The sequence below is a fragment of the Coturnix japonica genome, chromosome 14, assembly GCF_054131305.1.
Source record: "Coturnix japonica strain WE chromosome 14, WE-NBRP24, whole genome shotgun sequence".
In the NCBI taxonomy this organism is placed as follows: domain Eukaryota; kingdom Metazoa; phylum Chordata; class Aves; order Galliformes; family Phasianidae; genus Coturnix; species Coturnix japonica.
In genome coordinates this window covers 15164258-15187093 of record NC_140676.1, presented here as the reverse complement: position 1 = coordinate 15187093, position 22836 = coordinate 15164258, and the positions used below count along the sequence as shown (strand labels likewise).

General features: G+C 39.9%; 1 protein-coding gene across 11 annotated transcripts in view; it reads right to left on the bottom strand.

The window, feature by feature from the left end:
* Positions 1-22836, bottom strand: part of TLN2 (talin 2) — a 175478-nt gene that overhangs the window by 70787 nt on the left and 81855 nt on the right. For 10 of the 11 annotated variants that reach the window (XM_085515765.1, XM_085515766.1, XM_085515770.1 and 7 more), the window contains 18 exons: positions 22625-22833; positions 21871-21990; positions 20974-21171; positions 18816-18955; positions 16691-16784; positions 14829-14918; positions 13688-13810; positions 12168-12311; positions 11823-11984; positions 10746-10886; positions 9463-9644; positions 8389-8521; positions 7325-7426; positions 6129-6299; positions 5522-5668; positions 4531-4632; positions 3742-3861; positions 1337-1483 (listed from right to left, as the gene is read on the bottom strand). In XM_085515765.1, coding sequence (XP_085371891.1) covers positions 1337-1483; positions 3742-3861; positions 4531-4632; positions 5522-5668; positions 6129-6299; positions 7325-7426; positions 8389-8521; positions 9463-9644; positions 10746-10886; positions 11823-11984; positions 12168-12311; positions 13688-13810; positions 14829-14918; positions 16691-16784; positions 18816-18955; positions 20974-21171; positions 21871-21990; positions 22625-22833 — 2525 coding nt within the window. The remainder of the gene's footprint in view (positions 1-1336; positions 1484-3741; positions 3862-4530; positions 4633-5521; positions 5669-6128; positions 6300-7324; positions 7427-8388; positions 8522-9462; positions 9645-10745; positions 10887-11822; positions 11985-12167; positions 12312-13687; positions 13811-14828; positions 14919-16690; positions 16785-18815; positions 18956-20973; positions 21172-21870; positions 21991-22624; positions 22834-22836) is intronic. The other variant, XM_085515771.1, reaches the window with a different exon arrangement.

The window sequence follows — 22836 nt, the reverse complement described above, 5'->3', positions numbered from 1 at the left end:
TGATCATTGAAAAAATGCCTCATTATCTGATACTGAGTCAAGCCAGCTCTTTAATACTAGAAGTCCATTACTGGCCTTTGTCATTCATACAAAGACAGGTTTGAGCACTAAATACAATAAATGAGATCACAAAGGCCTTACCAACATCTACTTTGAGTATAAAGAATGACATTTGGCAATCAGTTCTACAACATGCATCTTCTTCCTTACTAGCCGTAAGAAAGGAAAGGTCCCTGCTACAATAAACAAGAATTCAAGTTACCTTGCAAAGCTTTGTACTGTCAACAGGCAGCCTGCTCACATTTACTTCAGGGTCAAAATCACTCTTCCATCATCTCTGGTGCTGCTTGGTAATGTGACCATCTGCAGCTACTCAGAGCCTGGTCCAGTCTGATCTTGAATGTCTACAGGGACGGGGCATCCGCCACCTCTCTGGACAGCCTGTTTCAGTGCCTCACTGCCCTAATCATAAAAAACTTCTTCCTTATATCCAATCTAGATCTCCCCTCCTTTAGTTCGAAACTATTTCCCTTGTCCTATCACAGCAAACCCTGTTAAAGAATGGGACAGACCTCTCTTATACCTTCTCCTATGAATATTTGGAATCCTCATCCAGAGATATTTATACTAACCTCTAATAGTACAGTCATTCCTGAGGTTCTGTCCAGATTCAAACCTTTCCCCTGAACAGGTCCCTGTGATTCACTAATACTGTTGTTTACAGCTGTGACTCCTCTTAAAAGAAAATCTGCCTTTGCCCAAATTTAGAATCACTGATACTCCTGGGGTACAACACAGTGGAGAAGTTGTACAGCTGAGAGCATACAAGCACAGACTAAGCAAGTAATGTTTCATGAAATCTACATGAAGATGATATTTAAATCTCCATTTTAATTTCCCCCTGAAAGCAAGCTACATAGCACACACGTCCAAAGACCAAGAAAACCAAGACAGGGTGAAGGTGCTATTCTAAGTCCATTAGAATGGTCCAGGAAGAAGAAAGGATGCTGATACAGAAAGAACGCATCTTCAAACAGCCTCATTGTGTTATCTGTGGCCATCTACTTGGACTCACGTGTTTCCAGGAGAAGTGTCGCATAAGACAAGTGCCATCTCCTGTCTTAGGATTAGACTCCCTCTAGTATAAATATGAAGTTTTAATAGAGGATTAAGACTAATTTAGTGCATGCAGTATAGTGAATATTTGAAAGAAAAGAAACAAAGTAAGAACTATACTTTAATTCAGCCAATATTCTAGTATAATGGTAAGTTCCATATACAAAATAACATGACTGACTCCCTGGGGAAGTTCAGGTTAATACAGAAGATGCCCTACCTTTTCAGTCACAGCACGTGCACATTCTATCAGTTCCCTTTTGGTGTAACTGTCTGTAGGGCAAATCTGAAGAGCTCCAGCTTTTTGCACGAGAAAGATACAGCCATGACCAAGTTCTTGCACCCGAGTCTTGATCTGGAACCCTATCTAGATGATAAAGAAGGTACAGGATAGAAGGAAGCAAGAGCAAAGTAAGTAAATGTCATACTAGTACATTGTGTCAACACAAATAGAAATATAGACACTCTGGTGATTCTTTATTATGAATATTCTGCACATCAATGTATTTTCTGCACAGACTGATAGACTTAATATTGTCTATTCCCATAGTAGAACCCTGGAAAAGGCCTACTTTTGAAACTGGAGTGCTAGTGAACCGGTCCAGGGGACAAGAACACATCTGTAAGCCTAACATGGTTAGCATAACACATTTATCCAAGTCAAGACTACTTAATTCAAGCACACACAACTTCACCAAAAGGTTGCATGCATTTGAATAAGTTAATTTCCCAGAGTCTCAAAGCAAAAAAGTTACTGTCAGCATAAGATGTCTTAAAGGTACTTATGATGAGTAGAAAGTAAATGCTTGCTCTACACTGCTGAAACCAGGCTGAAGAATACATGACTTCATTTTTTGAGTCAAGTACGGATTCTCAACACCCTAAACTGACAGCACACATACGCAATACTGAAATCTGGAAAATCCTGCCCTCACTGCTTCATTAATAATCTTAAGGCATGATGTATGTAATATCGCTGTTTGGGAATGCACCCTAGTTTTAGTACCTGTGTGTACTGAGGCATGAAATTTTGTATTCAGATTAATAAGTAAGCAGAGCTCACAGTCATCAGTATCACAAAAGAAATTATTTCTACTTCAGGCTGAAAGAAAGTAATGCGCGCCAATGTTCATCAACACGAAGACAAAGGCAAGCTATTGCTTTCTGTTTAGCTACTGAGCGTGGAGCACTGAAGTGGTCCATCAGTGGTAAAATTACAAAGTCAAAATTTCTAAGTAGATCTTTTATCTAGATAATCTGATACACCTGGTGACCGTGGTACCCTCTTACCAGATCTTGGCCAAGTTTATTTATGCTCCATAATCAGATGAATTCAGTGAAAAAAAGAGAGTACAGTGGATTTATTTTTTTCTCACAGAATATGCAGCACCCACTATAGCTGGCCAGGTCATGGAGGCAAACCATAAGCACAAGGAGAACAATACCATGTAAAGAAGCCCCTTCTCCCACATGGTATTTTGATTCTATGGTATAAAAGATGCCCTGGCAGACAAAGACAACTGCATTCCTACTGTTTGCCTATACCCTACTTTCAGAACAGGAAGTTCGACTTGAAAACTCTCACAGAAAAAAACAAACAAACCCCAAACCCACAACACATACATAATTCATTAGATCCTATGAGACTAAGAGCCTTCTTTGTTTGCAAGTTGTTTCTAGGATACCTGGAGGAATCCATCCTAGTCTACACTGCTGTCTATTACTGTGAGCTGTTTATTTTTGAAGCTAAATGGGGGGGCTTTGTCTGGTGATTTTTGTTACTTGCTCAAGTAATTTGCACAGAAAGGCATAAAAGCAAAAAAAAAAAAAACCCACACAAAGTAAAATGCTGCTCTTTTTGCGTAATCCCAAATGATTGTTAAAAATCTCCTGATTCCCAGTAGAAAATTTATTTCATTGACATTTTTTGTGCATCGAAAGGAATTCATAAAACCACCAGCTCAGACAGGTTAAAATTACCAATGATCAATAGAAGTGTCTCACTCCTAATTCTAATTGTTCCGCACTCACACCAAGTAATGTGAAGGCTGAGAAGTGCTGTCAGTAAGGTAGCACTGCAGTAGCACAATGCACAGCTCAGCTGTAGCCTACAAAGCCATAGTGAAAAGAGCCCATATTTTGGCTCAATGTAAGGAATGGTATCAAACACAAATCAGATCTCTTCATAAATTATAATAAAGAAGCAGTACTTATGGCACCTGTCTGTAACTAAAGGTTGATGTTCTAAGATTCCATGTGGTCTTGAAAAGACAAAATCTTGCCATATTCAGGACCTCAGGCCCTGATGCTGTCACAGAGAGCAGAGCTCAGAACTGCCCCTCTGCTCTGTGAGGAGCTGCAGCCACCAGGATGCCTCCCCTCAGCTCCCCTGCTCTGGGCTGAACAAACCCAGGGACCTCAGCTGCTCCTCATAAATCCTACCCTCCAGACCTTCCACCATCATTGTTGCCCTCATCAGACTCAGCTGCTACCACATTACTGCAATTGAGTGCTGTGATTACCCCCTGATATTTTGCTCTATATGTATTTTATTTACTACAGTAAAGGAATACCCATGTTGGTGCCACTGTATGCACAGAATAAAGAGGTCTAAAAGCTGCAGACCTCCTCTGGTTCAGCAGTAGCTGCAGCCATTCGGCCCTGGAGAGCCAAATGCCCATAGTCATTGGTCATTTGTGATGCAAGTCCTCCCAACTCCTCCGGGTTAGTAACCGACTTAGTCATCTGAAAAAAGAACACAGGCAAGAGAAAAATGACAGACATGAGAATAATCTGTTAATACATTCCAGTTTAGAAGCACTCCCATTTATTTGGTCACACTGATGAAGTGAGGAAAAACGCCTGAAGTGTAAGGGAGTTGTTCTCCAGTAAGAACTCTGTGAGGAAACTCAAGCAAGCATGCTTTATTAGAGTCATGATAATCAGGCACTCGCAGAACATCTGGGATAATCAAAGAGCAGCGGTTAGATCTCGCAGTTCACTCTTTGACACAGTAAAGCCATAGGCCAGCTGCACAGTTATTCCTCACTGGACGATGAAGTGGGTTTTATCTTTCAGAGCCACCTTATGTTGTCAAAAGTGAGCCAGCCTGTACCAGCTGCTGTGGCATAGGAGCATAACAACTGAGAAAGTCCCAGGATCAATGCAAAACATTTCTAAAACATGAGCAGAAGGATAAAGTATACCTTGGTATATATGACTGAGCATCTCTCTGGAAAACATCCACGTTTTAGACAAAAATATTTTACAACATCATCATTTATTTAATTATTCCTAAATAGATAAGGCTGTAGGAAACCAGCATGACAAAGAGTTACACATCAGCATGTAAAGCATTCCACAATTCTTATATACACAGAAGAGCTTATAGTCAGGTCTAGCCAAATTTCTTACCATTTCCTGTGCTGTAATGGCAATGGCTTTGGAGTACTTCACCACAGTGGTCTGATAATCAACAAACGTTCCCTTGGGATCTGCAGGTGTACTTTCATCCAGCTGCATAAATGTGGGAAAATTATGGAAAAAATAACTTCATAATAAATGACAGGCTTTCCATATAACACTGAAGTTATGTATTCATTTTAATACTCACTCTTGGACTAAATGCACCAGGAGATATATATATGGAACTCCAAAAAATGCTTTACATCACTTAATGACTATGAAATCTAGAACCTAGATAGAATTTTTAATTCAGAATCCTAGAATGCAAGGCCAACTTGCACGGAAAGCCCATATCAACTATTACTGTTCTCAACAAACATAGGAATGAATGTACAACAGCGTCAGGAAGAACTATCCCTGAGAAAAAATTATGTAAGATTCCCTTATGAGTTAACAGCTATGGTTCTGCATGCCTTTAGAACACAAACCCACACACAATAAACCCCAACAGATAAGAAATATGAAGAGATGAATTGTTTGGTTCAGCTCATTTATATGTTACAACTGTAACATTCTGATATGACACCTTTCAAAAAGCAGAAAAACAGCTTATGCTTTGCTGCTTTCCCCACTAGCACTAATCTGCTTCAAGGCAAACCAGCTGATCCCTTCACACACTAACATAAAAGATGAATAAGTAAAAGGAAAACAATTAGGAATTTAGATGACCTATAACTATGACTTTCTTTCGCTATTAGCATGGTACCAGACTAGAACAGTCCCAAGTCATTCTAACCACCACTTGCTACCCAGCTGAGTATTATGAACACCATCCTATGCTCATGTTGATTTCACAGTTTGTATTTCTTCTGAAACAATCTCTGGATTGCCTGTTTTTCCATGTCAAATGCCACATACTGAAATGAATTAACGTTATCTCCCACACTGCAGATCTACTCCTAGTGCCAAGGAAAACCATGCTCCGTTCTCATCTGCTCACCTTGCTCATTGCCTCTGTAATCGAATCTACCATACCTCCAACCATGCCTACTTCGCTAGCAGCTTCATTTAAGGTAACCATGATATCATCCACAGCTTCTTTCATCAGTTGAGCTGCCTCAGTAATTGCATCATGAGTATGTGATGCCTGAAATACGAAAAATAACAAGGTAAAAAATTAAAAAAAAAAACATTCTGTCAAAAAAAAAAAAATTTAAATCCCCAACTCTTTATAATAAAAAAGGTTGTAAACAACAAAACTTCTTTAAGCAAAGACACTAAAAATTGAAAAACATACACCTGCAAGCAGATTAAAGAGAGTAGGTGCTCCATCACACAGTTGTTCCTCAAGATACTGTGCCTGCTGCATCTGCCCTTGTCCTGCAGGTGCAGGAACACCTCAGGGCACTGAGCACGCCATGCCCACCTCTTGCCGAGCAGGAATGCACATGCCTCCAAGGTGGGCAGATTTGTGCTCTGCCATTTATTCCACCACTGTCCAACTGTTTTCCAAGTCTTTTTTTATCACCCTACCTCAATTTTGGTACTATGTCCACTGAAAGATGCATTTTACCCTCTGACTTCTTATTATTATGCAGTGACTATACCTTGGGATTTCCTCCTCCTTCTTTGGCTGCATACAACATCTGTAAGGCAGACTCCGCTAATGTCTTGCTCTGGTCCAACACTGTCATTTGTTGCTGATGATCCAGAGTTTTGGATGCTACACCAACTGCAGCTAACACCAGGGGTTCAAAGTAACTTGCCAACTGTGTAACCTAGGAAAGCCAAAACAACATATCCAACAGTTTATTAATACTATTTCAGAGCTGAAATGAAGAATGCTACTCTCCAATTCAGATTAGCTAACATGGCACACTGTTGTGATGACTAAGAGCTGTACATTTAGTTTGTAATTCACAGTTGAGAACATGATGGTTTGTATCAGCTGAAATCACTTTCAACATTGACTCAATAATCCTTATGGGTTCTTTCCAACTTGGGATGTTCTGTGATTCAGTGATTGTAAGTTGCAAAGTCCTTAGCAGTGCAAAGAAAACAAGTCAGTACTGAAATAGTGAAAGACACTTCACTATGCAAACAAGTTCTGTTGCAGTAATTGACTCTTCAGAAATGTGTGCACTCAGCATCTTTTTTCCTCTTTTCTGATCCAATTTACAGTGTTCTGAGGAAATATCCACTTTTGGCTAAAGAACAGAACATGATTAATTTAGTATCTGGATGTTACATGCCACTGAAACTTTTCCAGAGGAAAACAACAAAAACACTAAGATCATAAAGTACATATTTCACAAAGATAAGGTCTTCTAAACTGCACCCAGATGAGCAGCAGGAGCCATACCTGCTGCATTCAGCAGGTAAAACTAAACTGCTTAAATGCACTTTGGTAAACATTTATCAAATGAGTGAGAGAAGGAATGTGACTCTGTAGCTACCTGTTATCTTCAGCCATGTCTAGTCAGTGGAAATAGTCAACCTCAGAAAGCTGTAAGCTTTCACACTCGTTAGAAACCAGTCTAAACCCCCATCTTTGCTTTTCCCTCTCCTTTCTTAATTTGTCCTTTCACCACTAATTTTTCCCACACCAAAAACTTCAGTGGATATGCCTTGTTTATGGCTGAAAACATAAACAAGTTTAGTTTGTCTCAGCTCCAAGTATTAAGAAATCACAGATCTTCTTTCCTTCCAAGCACATTCCTCTTTTCTTTCAAATAAAGTGAGAACTGCTTTACTGTAGTCTCCCCTTTCCTTCCAACTGTTCAAGACTTCATTAGGACTGCACCTTGTGCCCAAGCTGTGCTGCCTCTCCCCGAGCTGCAGTTGCTATTGGATCAATAAGATGGCCGATTTCCTGAACGACCGATGTCAGCTGCTCCTGTAGAGCCTAATAAAAAGAGAAGCTGTCAGTTACTGTTACAGCTGTACATTAATCAAGTTATGCCATGCCATAACAATCAGACTTTGACATACTAAAATACTCCAAACAGTTAAACAACCCACTACACCATGATACAAGCATCCATGCTGACCATCTGATTTCCACGATTGTTTCTTCTCCTTTATTTAACTTCAACTACAAGAACATTGAGGTAGGCCCTGCTGCGGTAAACAGCATTGATAAAGCAGGTTTGGGGAGTGAAGGGAAAGGTGGTTCCCTCCAGTTGATAGCAGCAAATATTCAGGAGCAGCTGCAATATGCATATCATTGCAATATGGCAGCCTCCACCCCCCAAACACAAAACAAACAGAAAAACACAACAAACAAGGAAACAAAACAAATATAACACCTGTTCTTGCCCTGCCTAGGGGTCAGTATCACTGCATTTAGAAGAACCAGCTGGAGCTGGTTCACATTATTTAATGTGAAGAGATATTTCTCAAAGCAGACAATACAGCACAAGAGCTCTGCTGTAGACTGAAACCAACAGCAGAAATTCAGCAGTGGAGAAAGACAAAATAATTTATTGCATTAATAAAGAAAGACATTGTAATTTAAATCACTGGTCTTCTAGTAATAAATGCATTTCAGAAACATTCTAACCTTCATGCAGGAAGCTGTCAGGAAAACATTAACTATCAGTCATCCACATCAGCAAAGGAAACCAAAATAAAACAAAGGTGGTCTTTAAAAATAACTACTTCCACCACTGCTTTTGGCCAGTGATTCTGTTATGTTTCCAGCAGCAGTGCACTTTGGCCAGCATGTGATTTTACCCAGAAAGACTCCAGAGACAAATTCTCCCCTCAGGCACAGACTCCAAGCGCTTGGCTTTACATGTTCAAACACAAACGCTGCAGGATGAACAAGGCTGAGCAGAGTTCCTGTTACTACACCACCTCCCTTACCTCAACTGAGATGTCATCTCTGGTGGCCAGACTCTGACTGACGGCTGCAAGTGAGGCCTGCTCAATGTCTCTGATGCATCTATTGATCCCATCTATGGAGTAATCACATTCTCTCTGGCCCGGGGCCTTATCCCTGAAAGACAGCAGTGGTAAATTTGATCATGCTGGGAAGGAGACAGGCCCTATCCTGGCTGCACACTGGTGCTCTTTATTAACTGGTGATGCATAAAGCACGTGGGAGGACAGCAACAATGCTCAAGTTAGCTTTGTTGTATTGAGGCTGTTCAGGGGATTAGCTCAATAAGAAATGTCAACATGAAAAGGCAACAGACAACAGTAAAAAATATTTCAGTGCAACTGACTGTTTCAGGCAACAATTCCTTGGGTATTATCTTTTACACTCAATTCCCTGGTAGCTGTTAATGGAGATTAGCTTCCAGACAGTTTCTCATGACACACAGTTTGCTATTTCGGCAAAATCATTACCAAATGATAAATTCAACTCCTTTGTGCACTATGCTCTGACAGTATTGACACTGAATTGATACCGAAGGGCAAAAGATGGAGCATGCTCCTAATGAGTTTAAAAGTTTCCAATAAGCTGTGGATACACAGGTTTAGTCCCAGCATTAAAAGATGTTCACACTTTCTAACAGCATACTTGCAGCAAAGCCAAGAAGACTACAATATTGAATATGTAACAGAAATCCACTTTATACAAGTACTACCTGACCCACCCACCAAAACTACCCTTTACCACACACTCTATGCTGTTAAGTGGTCTGGATGGAAATCACATTAGCTAAATTTGTTATTCCACAGCCTGTCGTCTTATGTTTATCTTTAACTGGATCAGAGATGGAACAGGTGAAAAACAACAGAACACAAAATTCACCCTATGCTGAGTGCTGCAGTCACCGATTACAATTAAACAGTGCACGTCGCACAAGTTATTCCCACTAATGAAGAATACCACAGCACCACGGGCCATTCAGTATTATTATTATACTTCATTTTTCCTTTATTTGAACAACTTAAATCTTGACATAAAAGCATTTAGTATTGAAGACATACCTGATAGAGGTGATAAGACTCTTAATAGAATCTGAGACAGTATGGGAATGCCCAGCTAGCACTGACCACGTAGGAGGGTCTTTTGGATTGATTGCCAGAGAACGGGCTGTTTTGATCAACAAGGATGAGCTCTCCAACATCGTTTTAGCAGAAACTAGAATTGGCTCCTGTGCTCGTGATCCCTGTGATCAAAAGACAGAAGGTCACAAAGAACATTGATGTCATTATTTGCATTTGTCCACATGTTCTGCTACTAAAAAGGTTAAAAGGTTTAACTGGCAGCAGTGAAGTAACATGGACATCGCTTGATTTGTACTACAATATTTGCTGATAAGCAACATACAAATAGTAGTTGTGAATGTAGTTGAACTGTTTTCTTTGCACCGTACTTCAAAAACTAGTTTTCAAATTTACAAAGACACCACTCATCTGGTAAACAGGACAAAGCAGAAACATGTCACTAATTGTAGACTACAGAGATATCATTTAACCAACTTTCTGTCACAGAACTTGCAAGATCCAAGTAAGCGTGTTCTTTTCACAGGAATTACTTTGCTAGAATACTCTAACTGAATCCTCATTTTCACAACCATGTTATCACCAGTAACCTGGTGAACTCAAGGATTGCAGGCCTGGACAGTCCCACAACATTCAGATTGCAACAATTACTGTATCATCTAATATTTCCAGCTAGTTCTGACGTTTCTGACAGCAGGAAGCAGCAGTTGTAAACTCAGCAACAATACGTGACCTCTACATCTACCAATGCTTTTATAAGCTTGAAGGATTTTTTCCCCTCAAAAAAACATTGACTAGTTAGGATAGATACTAATCTGTTCTAGTTACAGGGCTGAGGACAGAACTCTCAAAAACACAGAAGACCTATAAGAAATTTCTCTTTGCAAAATATCTGTTTTTTTCATAATGTCTTTGCATTGTTATTGGAAGGGAGAAAACACAGTGACATCCATTCAATCCTTTCCTGAACTAATTCTTGAGAGAAAAGAGGAGATTTATTACTTCACTGCATGGAAGCATCCAGCTAACAAGACAAAAACCTGCCTTTCCCATGTTACTTCACTAACAGGAGGCTGCCAGTGCTTACTGGAGCATAACTAGTTTTATCTTACTGGTGTGAAATACCAGGATGGAGGTTAAGCAAAAGACTGCAAAATGTCCAAGGAATGTGGAGATATTTCAGGGCAAAGTCTCTACACTCCCTGTCTCCCAGCAGATAATGAAATCAATGTTTTTACAGGATCAAACTGCCACATTCTGCCTACCTCGGTGCTGATCTGTGCTGGGATGCTGACAAACTCTGGATTTGAAGCAAACGCTGTCAGGTTTTCCACAGCCTCTATCAATGGCGCTGTAGCAATTCTGCACTTGTTGCGGTTCTCTTCAGAGAAATCACCATCCAGGGCCTAGAAGTTAAACCATGATTGAGCTCTGTGTCAATGGGTTTATTTGCAAAATTAAATATCATAGTTTAATTTCTCATGAGCTTAAGCTGTTGTGTGCTAAACAGAAACGACTCTAACGTGAATAATGTGATACTTCAACTCTTTATTTTTACTCAGATGATTATTGAACCTAAGCTTAACACAGCTGCTTTGCTTCACAAGACCGAGTAGATTGAGCTCTGATTTTTCTCAGAAATCATGTCTCAGTACACCTCACGCTCTGATGTGTGGAAATGGCAAACAATTTGGCTCTTTCCTGAACTGTTATTTTTATTAAAGTAAATCTATAGTTGTCATTGTCACACACGACCTAACTGCTTTCAGAATCTCAGAAGTACTTCAGAATGAAGGACCTTCCTGTGCTACCTTCCAGTCTTAAGAGCAAAACTATTTTCACTCAAATTTCAGTCGTGGGTCAGCTAATGGACTCAGATTCATCAGCTCTCTTTACCTTAGCAAGTATTATTTTTTGCTTTTAAGAGGCAAAACTGGCCCCTGCCACAACACAGGCAGGTATCCGGAAAATAAGTGACCATCAACAGAAGATTATTAAACAGCAGCAACATCAACTACTCTGGATATTAAGCAATAGAACACCACTAGAAGCCTTCACATTTGGTTGTTTGCATACCATTGTGATGGTGTCAGCTGTTCTGTACATCAACACACAGCTATTTCATCTCACGATGAACAGGCCAGCTGCCTTTCTGTTAATATTGCCCAGTTCTTTCCATTTTGACTACGACACAGCTATATCACCCTGTCATATTTTTCAGATCAGACCTTCAAAAGTGTAATTAAACTTTTCTTAAAACATATACATCACAGGTTAAATGATACTGATAACTGTTCTGATTCTGAAGAAAATAATACAGCACGATGAAGCAGTACTTGTACCTTGATAGTCTTAACCAGGTTAGCAGTGCTGTTTGCAACTTCCTTGGCAGATTGCACAAAGTGCCTCTTGGCAACAGGATTTGCAGTCTTTGATGAAGCAATGCGACAAGCATTGCACAGAGCAGAAGTATGTTTGGCTACAATTGTGGCAGCTGACAATACCTGTCAAAATAGATAGCACAAAGCAAGCAGGCTGTCAGAACAACACAACAGTTACTATACTCCATCTCCACAAAGTTACAGTTCAAAACCACACAGCAGCTTCAAAGCAAAACTCCTTTGCTTGGTCACAAACAAACCGTATAATCTAACAATGACAGACTCACCAAAATCTTCTGGAATTACCTGTGATGGGCTGCTTGCTGGATCTACCAAATTCTGGCAAGCCATCTGGATTGCTTGATTGGCTCTGGCAAATTGAATTGGGTCAACAAGACCCTGCTGACCTGCCTGACTGTTGGGATCTGAAATGCCAACCAGGTAAGCAGCCTAGAAATCAAGAAAGGAAGAAATTAAGAAATCTATGAAACAATGCTAAATTTATCTTGTCTTTCTGCTAAGCTTGACATGTTGCATATGGTGTTTACTCAAAAATTATACTGAAAAGTACTATGAACACTGTCTTCAGCAATACATCTCTGGAGTCCAATGAAAACAGGACATCTCAGCCACTGCACTCCCAAAATTTGATTAGTGAAAACAAAACCATCCTGTTTGCTTAGGCAGCTGCTCTCCCTAGAAAAGTTATTTTTCACTTGGACAGTCAATGGAAAAGCTATCATAAACTATCATAAACACTATCAAGTTACTTAGTTGATTTGCCACTGCTGCTGGTGGAAAGGGTATCTGCCTGAGCAGAAAGTCAGTTTTACTTTTCTTCATTACTTTTTCATGTATAAAGCCAACAAACACCTCCCCGCATTCTTTCTCACCAGCCAATGTCAGGACACCACAGCAAACATGAGGCTGCTAAGAAGTTGACCATCACATTTGTGGGTGGTTGTCACACTGCAGCTCAAAATGCCTTATGGCCAAATTTATTTTCTTCCTTAATTTGAGACTGTTTCATGCCTCTGGCCTGGCAAAACAGCGCTTGAGGATTGCTTTTAATCAACCTCCGTTATATACTATTCATTATAATATGTTACCTACTACCTTCATACCTAGGTAAAGCAACCTAGGGTTAGATGAAGTCTGTAATGAGATATTCTGTATTTGTGGAAATAGAAAAGCAATTACAGATGCCAAGCACGATTCCCTACAGCCTGATGCTTTACTGAAAAGATTGTATCAGCTTTAATCATAAGGGAGAGGATCTCAAGAGAGCAAGAAAACAATTATAAGATCCAGTCACAGTGACCATTTCTTGACTCTTTTTGGTTATTCAGAAAGCAACTCAAGAACTCGAAGACAGATTGCTTATGACCTAAAAAACAGTCTGGGATTAGGAGTAAGAACTACAACAAAGCCATGTCATCTATTTTAACTGTGACTTATTTATTTGTATGCTTCTCTATGATGTAATTGTTTGTAGCTTGAGCTGCAAATATGAATTCTATATGGTGCAGCGCTGCCATTTGCTTCATCCTAGAGAAAGCTTAATTCTACTGATGTTGTCCCCTTTCCTTACAAAATATGCAAATTATTGCACTCTGATACTTCTATAACACACAGCAGTGTATTATTCACAATTTATGTGACTCCTACACAGAGCACACTATGTAGAACAAGGTCACCATCTGCTTGGCCAAAATGAAGTAAATCTCAGATTTACACGTGCATAACATCAGTTTTCTTAAAAACAAAAAAGTCAAAATCATAAATTTCCTTTATAGACTTGAATTTTGCAAACTTCAACAGCTTACCTGAGCTGCTGCCTCTGTGAGACCACAAAGAGCCTTGGATGCAACTCCAACACATTCTCCAAAGACCAAAAGATCCCCGGTTTTTGCATTCTGGGAAATGCCTGCCATAGATTCTCCAAGAGCCTCAGAAATTAAGAAAACAAAGTAAGCTTCTCAAATTGTCTCCCTACCCGTAAAAGGCAAATGATTTCTGGTTCTGAACCAGCTCTTGCCCCACTCATGTGCTTGACCTAGCTTCTAGAAATGTTCGGACACAGAAATAACCCCCAATAATTTTCTGTCATACAATAATCATTATAGCCAGCCTGGCTCTAGGCAGGTTTCACAGATTACAGAACATGACAACCATACCAGCTACTGCTTTCAACACATTCTGAATCTTCTTTGCCCCTAAGCTCACTGAAACTCCCTGGAGATGGAATTGCATCTAGTCTACTGGGGCCACCTGGACGTCAGAATGCACACTAACTCTTAAAGCATCTCACCAAATTCAGTTCACCTCCTTTTAAAATTCTAAATAAAGTCTGTCCACAATAGAGCAATATAAAAATGACAGACATATCATTAAATATTCTTTTTCTTTTAGAGAACAAAGAATTCGAAATGATCCCAATACATTAAGTAATAAAAGCATCAAAAGCAAAGCTTCTGAGCAAGATGCATGAGATAACATAGCATGCTTAAAAATAACTTAAGAAATTCCATATAGATTTCTGGTGTACTGGAATATCTGGAATGCTCAGACATTTCTCAAAGCTGTTTCACACAGAACAGTACAATGGTATTTCATTGCCAAGGCTCCCATTTACACCCTGGGCATTTCTAATAGCTGCAGTAAAAACATATCATGATGTATGACATGCTGCATAGTGTCAAGCAAACAGAAGAAGAGAGGGGGAAGCTGTACCAGCATTGCATGCCAGTCATATAGTTAAAAATGTTACCAAGGTAAAAAGCCTTTGGAGCAACAAAGAAAATGAAATGACCTCCCTCTCTCATGGCCTGATCTCAGGCTAAGTTTTACCAAGGAAAGCAACATACATTTAAGAATAGACTGTGCTGTGTTTCTGACATGTTTAATATGTGTGGGAAAACATGATAATATACTTTACAGTTGCCAGAGATAGGAAAAGGAAGTTACCTTTGAATTTTCCATTACGCCCTCAATACAGTCAAAATACGAGAGGTCGCTCACAGGCTCATTGGGGTTATCCAGCATTCCCTTCACTGTCTAAAAATGGGAAAAAAACTTTGGCTTAGTGACAGTCTGAAGTAGCAAGTGGAGAAAAACATACACCATCATAACCGTCTTGCTTATGTCAGAGTGGTCACAACTTTGTCTCAGCAAGCAAATAAAACCATAGTCATGGAGAGCTCAAACACAGAAGTACATATGACACCTTAAATGCTATCCCACATCAACTGCACTGTGGTACCAACTCAGTTCTGCACTACAGATCTACTGGAAGTATAACCGTATGTAAATTAGCCTGTACTTGCTATGACTGACCTGCAGCCATTAACACTTGGCTGACATCAGGCAAGTTGGTTTTGTGCCAGTTCTGAACAGTCTAGTACATGTTTTCAGTAATATTTTAACATCTTATAACTGGAATTAAAAGGCTAAGTGATAGGAGAACAAGATATCACTGAAGTGCTGCCGAGCTACAAAAGGGCTATCAAACTAAACTGCAACTAAATCATCTGCCGGCCTCCTCCCACTGTCAGAAGGACACAAAGCAAAGATCCCTCTGTCAAAAAACTGCCAGCCTGAGATTTTTTTTCCCCTGAAATGAATCTGAAGCCAATAAATAAAGAAGTAAAAATTAGTCATATGTTCACTTAAAAGATTTATTTACATAAACTTGTAAAAAGCTGCAAAAACCAGTAGACAATAATTCTCTTATGCTTGAAAAATCTGCAAGGTGCTTTTTTCCAAGTTTGATAGGAAAAAATCCTCACCAAAAACCAAATCCTCACCAAAAAATGACTTAGCAGCCTTTCTGAAGAAAGTGAAGACTGTATGTTCAAAAGATCTGAATACCTGTGCGTTATGATATTCATCTCGCACATGAAGGAAACCTGGGCATAAATTTAAGCCATGAGATCTGTACCAGAACTCAACTCCCAAAATTAAAACATACCTACCATATTTTTAAAGGCTCAGCCATCTTTTTCTTTCTTTTCTTGTTTTTGAAGTCATAGTTTTAGCAGTCTTTAAAGTCTTACAGTGATTAAACTGGGAGAACAAGGAGATGGTCACATGTAGAAAACAATTTCCAGTTCTCACAGCAATTCCTGATTGTTGTGCCTCATCCTTACAGAACAAACTATAAAATAAGCTGCTTCCTGCAATACTTGCACTGCTATGGAAGCAGCAGCCCTCAGAAAATGAAGAAACAACAGCAGAACAAGTCAGCACAACTTCATGCTGACAGGTAACATGTATTAGAGATTGTTGCAGCACCTTGAACCTTTTAGCTGAAATTCTGAACTATGCCATTGCCTCCATGGAGGCCATGAAGTCAAGTCCTCTCAAGACACATTAATGAAGAATCTCCAGGAAAGACTACAGAACATGCTGACAAACTATCAAACCCAATCTGAAATACACTACATGTCTGAGTAGCACTGGAAGAAACAACCCGCTAAAAGCATAAAGTCAAGGAAATGCAGCTCCCCCCTTCAGTGCACTGCTGATTCTGGGAATGTCCAACCTGTTGTGACTCCTTTTTAATTCACAGTAATTATGAATAATCTTGACCAAAAACCGTACTTTCTGGGAAGCAGAGAAGAGGGAGGAGACACGTCAGCAAATTTCACTCTGGCCAAAACCATAAGAGGCTCAGAGAGGCTTTATGCTTACCTTGTATGCAAATTAAAACCTCTACAAAGATATCAAGTGAGAAGACAGTGACAGCAGCCAATCAAAGAAAACAGGGGAAAAGCAAACATTTGGGGCCCCATTGTTCTTCAACAGAACTTTCTGGAATGTAGTAATACCTCCAGTTCTCTGAGTGCATTGTCACATTCCTTCTGCCCGGGAGCCTGCTGGGTGCACAGCGTGATGAGCTGGTTTATGCTCTCAGTCACAGCTCTAAGGAAAGTAGAAGGGAAAAGATATGTTTTCAAGTTGAACTGTTCTTGTTATTGAAGCTTTTGTTTCAAAAACTGCATATGACAATGCTTCCAAGCTTTCAGGTTCTGCTACCATTTTTCTTTCTGCAGTTTGGGGAATAACCCTGTATTAAATTAATTGACCTAAAGACCTCTTCCTTAACAAGCTTTATAGTGCAAAAAAAAATCTTCTTGCTAAGGCATTTGACAGTGACCAACATCTGAGGCAACTGCAAACAACTTAGATGTTAGCGCAGAAGAAACAGAATTGTAATTTCAGCGACATTTACTCTGTGTGTCCATGGCATTGGGGTTCCAGCTCACACCACATGGACACACTGCAGCAAACAGCTGAGCCCAGCAAACCAGCTGCTGGCACCAAACACCTCAAATTTCTTCAACAACATCATGTCAATACTTGGATCCTTTGTGGCTCTCAGCCCCTGCTGCAGACCTAATAGTCTGTCTGAGAAAGTCAAGCGAAATGGCTCCAAAAGGGGACAAAAGCTACTGAAAAGGGTATGATTTATCAAAAATACAAGAAAATTAATCATAGCCCCATAAAAGATGAGAGCAAAAATAATTCAAGTTGGTGGGAAGTAAAGAAGTTGTGCCTTGTTTGTTCATTTTCATACGATTTTCTCAGGGAAGAGAAAGCAGAAATGTTTGACCTGACCACGTCACAACAGCAAAAAAAAGAGCCCAGGCAAACTTGTCACAACTACCACACTTGCAAAAATTTGAGAAGGGAAATACAGTGCCTCCTTAGCAATTTGAATGCAATCCTATTACTTTTTGTTGCTACCTAGTGTCCTTAAGAATGCAGGAATACCTTCACACACAAACCCCATGCCAAAAGAGACCATCTAAATGCTGTACTGCTTTTGTCCCTCCCTTTTTTCTTGAATGCTTCTACAGTGGGAATACCAGTCTGGAAGAAACTACCAGACAGGTGGGCTCCACTGGAGACACATCTACACCTACACTCCAAAGAAACACGAAAACTCCAAGGCTAAAGCAGAAATCCACAGCAGCCTGGTGCTGTGCCATAAACACAGCCTCATACAACGCGTTCATTTTAAGCAATATACTTCTCACTACAGCTTTCCTAGAAGCCTATGTATTTCTGGAGAGCCAAGATGGATGTCAGAACGTTTTTCGTCAAGAACATAACAATAAGACAGCATACCTCACTACTTTAAGTATTAAAAGAGTGGATTAAAAATAAATAAATAAATAAATAAATATATATATATATATATGATATTGAAGAGTGATGATTCCAGGGTCCAGAACAAACATCAGCTAGCTTTTCCTTAAAGAAGCAGCAGTCTTAACTTAATCACTTCCTCTCCACACCAATCTTTGAGGGAGTAAATATTCCAGAAGATAATAATATTAAGAGCGATATCTAAATTTCATTTCAGACATCAACCTGATACAATATTGACACTTCCATGAAAGGGTGCTTCAGCAGCCCTCTTCCAGTTTCATATTTGAAAATTCAATTAAAAGACTTACAAAACAGAGTAAGTTCATTTGATAAAAAAGACAGGAAAAAAAAAATGGGAAAAACAAAAAGTGATTTTCCAGTCAAAAACACTGACAGGCAGCCTTATTTTTCAACTGAGAACAATGACAAGAAATGGGGTCTTAGAGACGGAATTCAAAGCATGGTTAAAAATATTGAAAGTAAGGTTATCTTTGACCAGATAAATCCATTGTATCATCCAGTCCTTTCAGGTCATCTTGATCATATACACTCCAGGTCATAGATAGCCACACATTGATTTTTACATTGATTTTTACATACAGGTCATATAAGCTGTTAACAAGTTATGCCAGATAAGGAACTACTGCAAAACAAGCAGCTTTCCTAGGACTTACATTCATTTAAGCAAAATTGCAGGCTCCAACCACTCAGTAAACTGACAGTATCAGAAGAACAAATTTAAAGAGCAGAGGAAAGCAAATTCCTTAAGTAAAGCCTAAATAAGCAAAACATCCTTACCTGGCAGCTGCTGCTAATAGGTTCTTGGCATTGGGAGCTCCAGGATCAACAGACAGAGACTTGGCAGCCAGTAAAAGCTTGCTGGAAGCCATAGAGATGCTCTTGAGGTTACCTATTACTTGAATCTGGTCTTCTTTCGTCTGAAAAGCCATAGCAGTAATATTAAGTGCCTAGCTTGCAATACAGAGGGTGCAAAAACATCATTTGGAAACCCATTCTGTTTATCCACCTGAAACTACTGACATGCAGAGGGCCATAGTCCAGAGGAAGACATGGACCAAAGCCTTTGTTCATCCAGACAGGTGCCTCTAGCTCCATTCACATAACAGAACAAGAAACCCATATAACAAATAGCTTCATTTCTAACAATGGCAGTATTCAAAAAGGAGCAGTGGAGAAACTTTAGTACTTGTTGAACACAGCTTTCATTGTCAAGATTCTCATACATCTCTGCCTGGCACAGCTGATCCACATTACTCCATCAGTGAGAACTGTCTGTGTTCTAACATCCCGTGTAACTCACAAGCTCTCTTGCTTCCAACTGTAATTACTTACACAAAAAGATCCCCCCAGAAAGTCCTCAGTTACAAGTAACTAAATTTCTATAAGCCTACTTTAGGCCATCCAAGTCAGAATGCTTACTATTACCCATTCACCTTATGCCATTGTTCAGAAATGGGTAACCTTCACACGTGTATGATTATAGGGAGTACTGCAAAAAACACAGCAAATAGCTACAACTAGATTCTTCCTTTAGTCATCAGGAGAAGTGAATTTGTTCCAATAGTCCATTTAAGGCTTAAAGAAGCTGTCTATTACTCAGTTGATGTGAATAATTTTTCATCTATATTTACATTCTACTCTGCTCCCTACTCTCATCTGGTACTGCTTCTGTACGGGCCAAATAACTAGACACAGACAGAAGGCAATCTCTATTGAAAGACCTGACATTAACTGCTAAGGTCATTTTAATCCACCATAACAGCATGACAAGCAAATCCTGAAGGTCCACAATATCACCTGAAATTCTCCTTTCAAATAGCAGTTTGCACCATTGTTTCTACTTTTGCCTGCATTGAACAGCCATGGATAAAGCATTCTAAAACTTACTGAGAGACAGATACTGAATTCCTATTTAATTTCAGAGAATCAGCTGGTATCCAGTATCTACCTCACTTCACAAATGTGAACTCAGTTATTAAGGTTTGATGAAGAATAACCAACAGTTATTGCCTGATCTCTCTACTCAGCATTACCTGAAATGCACCTGCATTACAGAGGCACTCCATAGCTGGCTTTGCAGGACCAGTACACTCCAGCTACTGTTTCTTTCAGAAACAGTTTTTAGGATTACAAGTTCTGCTTACTAACTAAGACAAAACAACCTACCAATTCTTCTTACTACATCCTCCCAGCTTACATGATATACAACTCTACCTCATACGCTGGCATTTGTTATGTTAAATCATCTCCAAAACATCAACTAGCATTGTTCAGTATGCCTAAACCCAGGAAGATAATGCAGGAGACATCTTCAGCTTCAAATGATAACCCAGATGATCAAGAATAAATGAGATAACATAACAAAATCCTTGAATGCTACGTAGTTTACCAGAACAACACTCTTGCAGATTTTTAATCACTAAACAGAAGTGCAGGTGCTGCTGTCACACACACGGCACTTCTGCTCTTCACACGCTTGTTCCATGCTGTAGAGGGTCTGCAGTGGCAAACAACAGAAAGCAGTACCAGTCTGGATTTTAAATACATCTTTCTGTCCTTCCACTTAAAGCATTTGAAATGTAGCATAGAAATGTGTTAAATGTTGAACAGTGATTACATAAAATACATTCCACAGTATTTCTACCAAAATAGTAGCAACTATTTCCATAACCTTTGAGAAGTTCAGCAGGCCTTTGTATCTCCAGATATACAGGTCATACATCGGTTAGCAAACAGACCAAACCAGACAGGTGAACACAAAGTGGCACTTCTGACTGGCCACAGAAACAAATTCACAAATATTGAGTTCACTTCACTCTGGATGGCTGCTACATAACCCATCATCTGTCACATTTGGATACACTTACACTAGCACACTGTATTATGTTCCCAGGACAGCCTTGTTCCCTGTTAGCAAGATCAACAAACAACTTACTTGAGCTTGGCCAGCCATTTCAATACCAGCGTCGAGAAATTCATCAAAATCATCACTGAATTTTCCAGATGCTGCAGCCAATTCCCCACTTTGGCCCCGTGTAGCATGGACAACTTCTCCTGCTGATTGATTCAAGTCTGCTGCTGCCTGGTTCAGCTCGCTCTGAGCTTCCTGAAATGACTTAGAACTTGGAGGTAGCTGTAAGAGATCAAGAGCTGTATTACTGTCCACCAAATCAAACTGCAAAGTTCAACACAATTCAAGAATACTAAATGCAAACAGCAGTGTCATAAACTAGAATGGAGTACTGCATCTGAACGTCCACTGATTCAGTTCTAAAGGCAAAATAGTCCAACTACAGGATGGTCAGTAACAAGGAATCTTGACAGTGAGCTGTTTCTTTCAAGGGACAGACCATTAAGCAAGCTTTTAAAGGAACAGATAAGATGTCAGTAATTTTACTGCCTAACTGGAAAATTTCAAGTGTTGGTGTTGAAGTCAGTGGAAGAAGTCAGAGAAGTTTTGTTCTCCATGTAGTTGCTCACTTTCATGAAGAAGACTTCCAGAACAACATGCAAGTATTAGCAGTTCTTCAGTAAGTAAATTTAGCCCTGACTGTATCTGACCAAGCAGCACTGCACAAGCACTAGCATACAGTTTCTTTTTCACCCACAAGGCAGCAGAATCACTGATAGATGAGACTGAGTTGTTGAGATATCATAACCTTTTAACAAATCAGCAGTGTACAAAGGTTTTGGGCTTTTTTTGTGACCCCCCCCCCTGCCCATTCCCATACATGAAGTATAACTTAGGCACATTTATCACATAATAATATGATGTGTGGGGAACCCAGATCAGCTCTTCCAAAATTTATTTTTATGGTAAAAGACTACTCACCAAATCAACAAGGAGCTTCTTGCTAGACTCCCCAATACTCTTCAAAGCCACATCCACATCCTTTTGCCCAGGTAGACAATTTACACAGTTATTCAATGAGTGAGACACTGCTTTTGCCACCTACAACACAAGTAAACACAGCCACCCTGAGAAAGGCCCAAGCAATCATTCAGCTTACAAACACAAGGCATAATCTATAGCCAGCAATTTTTACACCTCTGGCTCCAACAAGGTCATTTTCAAGGCTTGCAAGTTCCTGGCCTGCACACCTGCATTCTAGCAAACACTAACTATGCACACTCACTTGATAGGACTGTGCTGGCAGGGCAGCTTCCCCAACTGCTCCTGGCACCAGGAATAAAGGCTTCACCACCCCAGCTACAGGAAAGCCCCAGAAGTTAACCACATACTGATCAGTCTTCAAAAGCAGTTGCAGCACTCACGTAGAAAATGTGCTCACTTTTGGAATATAACATGAATCCAGATCCTTTTATTAATGGTGACTTTAACAGGTTTTGTCTTGCGCTTAATTGCACTTTTGCCCCCTTTGTTTTTCTGAAAGATGACTAAAATACACTTAGAACCAACTATACTTTTTGATGCAAAATACCAAAAGCTGCTAGAAGTACCAGTCAGCTCTGACACTACTCACAGCCTAACGTTCTATAGTTTTTATCTTGCCACTTACTGCTGTATTCTAAGGAATTTCAGTGGATTGCCCACAATTCATGTAGCTGCTGAAGTCACAGCTCACCTGGGCTAATCTCTGCTGACTGTCTGCATCTCCTGGTGCAGCCAGGGCTTGCTTTGCCTCCTGAATAAGCATAGCAGAGCCTTCCATGACATCCCTTGCTGAATCCAACATTGCATGTGCTGCTACAGGGTCAGTAGTTGATGCTGCAACTCCTCGTGCAGCCTGAGCCAACGTCTTCAAAGCCTGCGCAGTTTCTCTGGCAGCAACTCCTA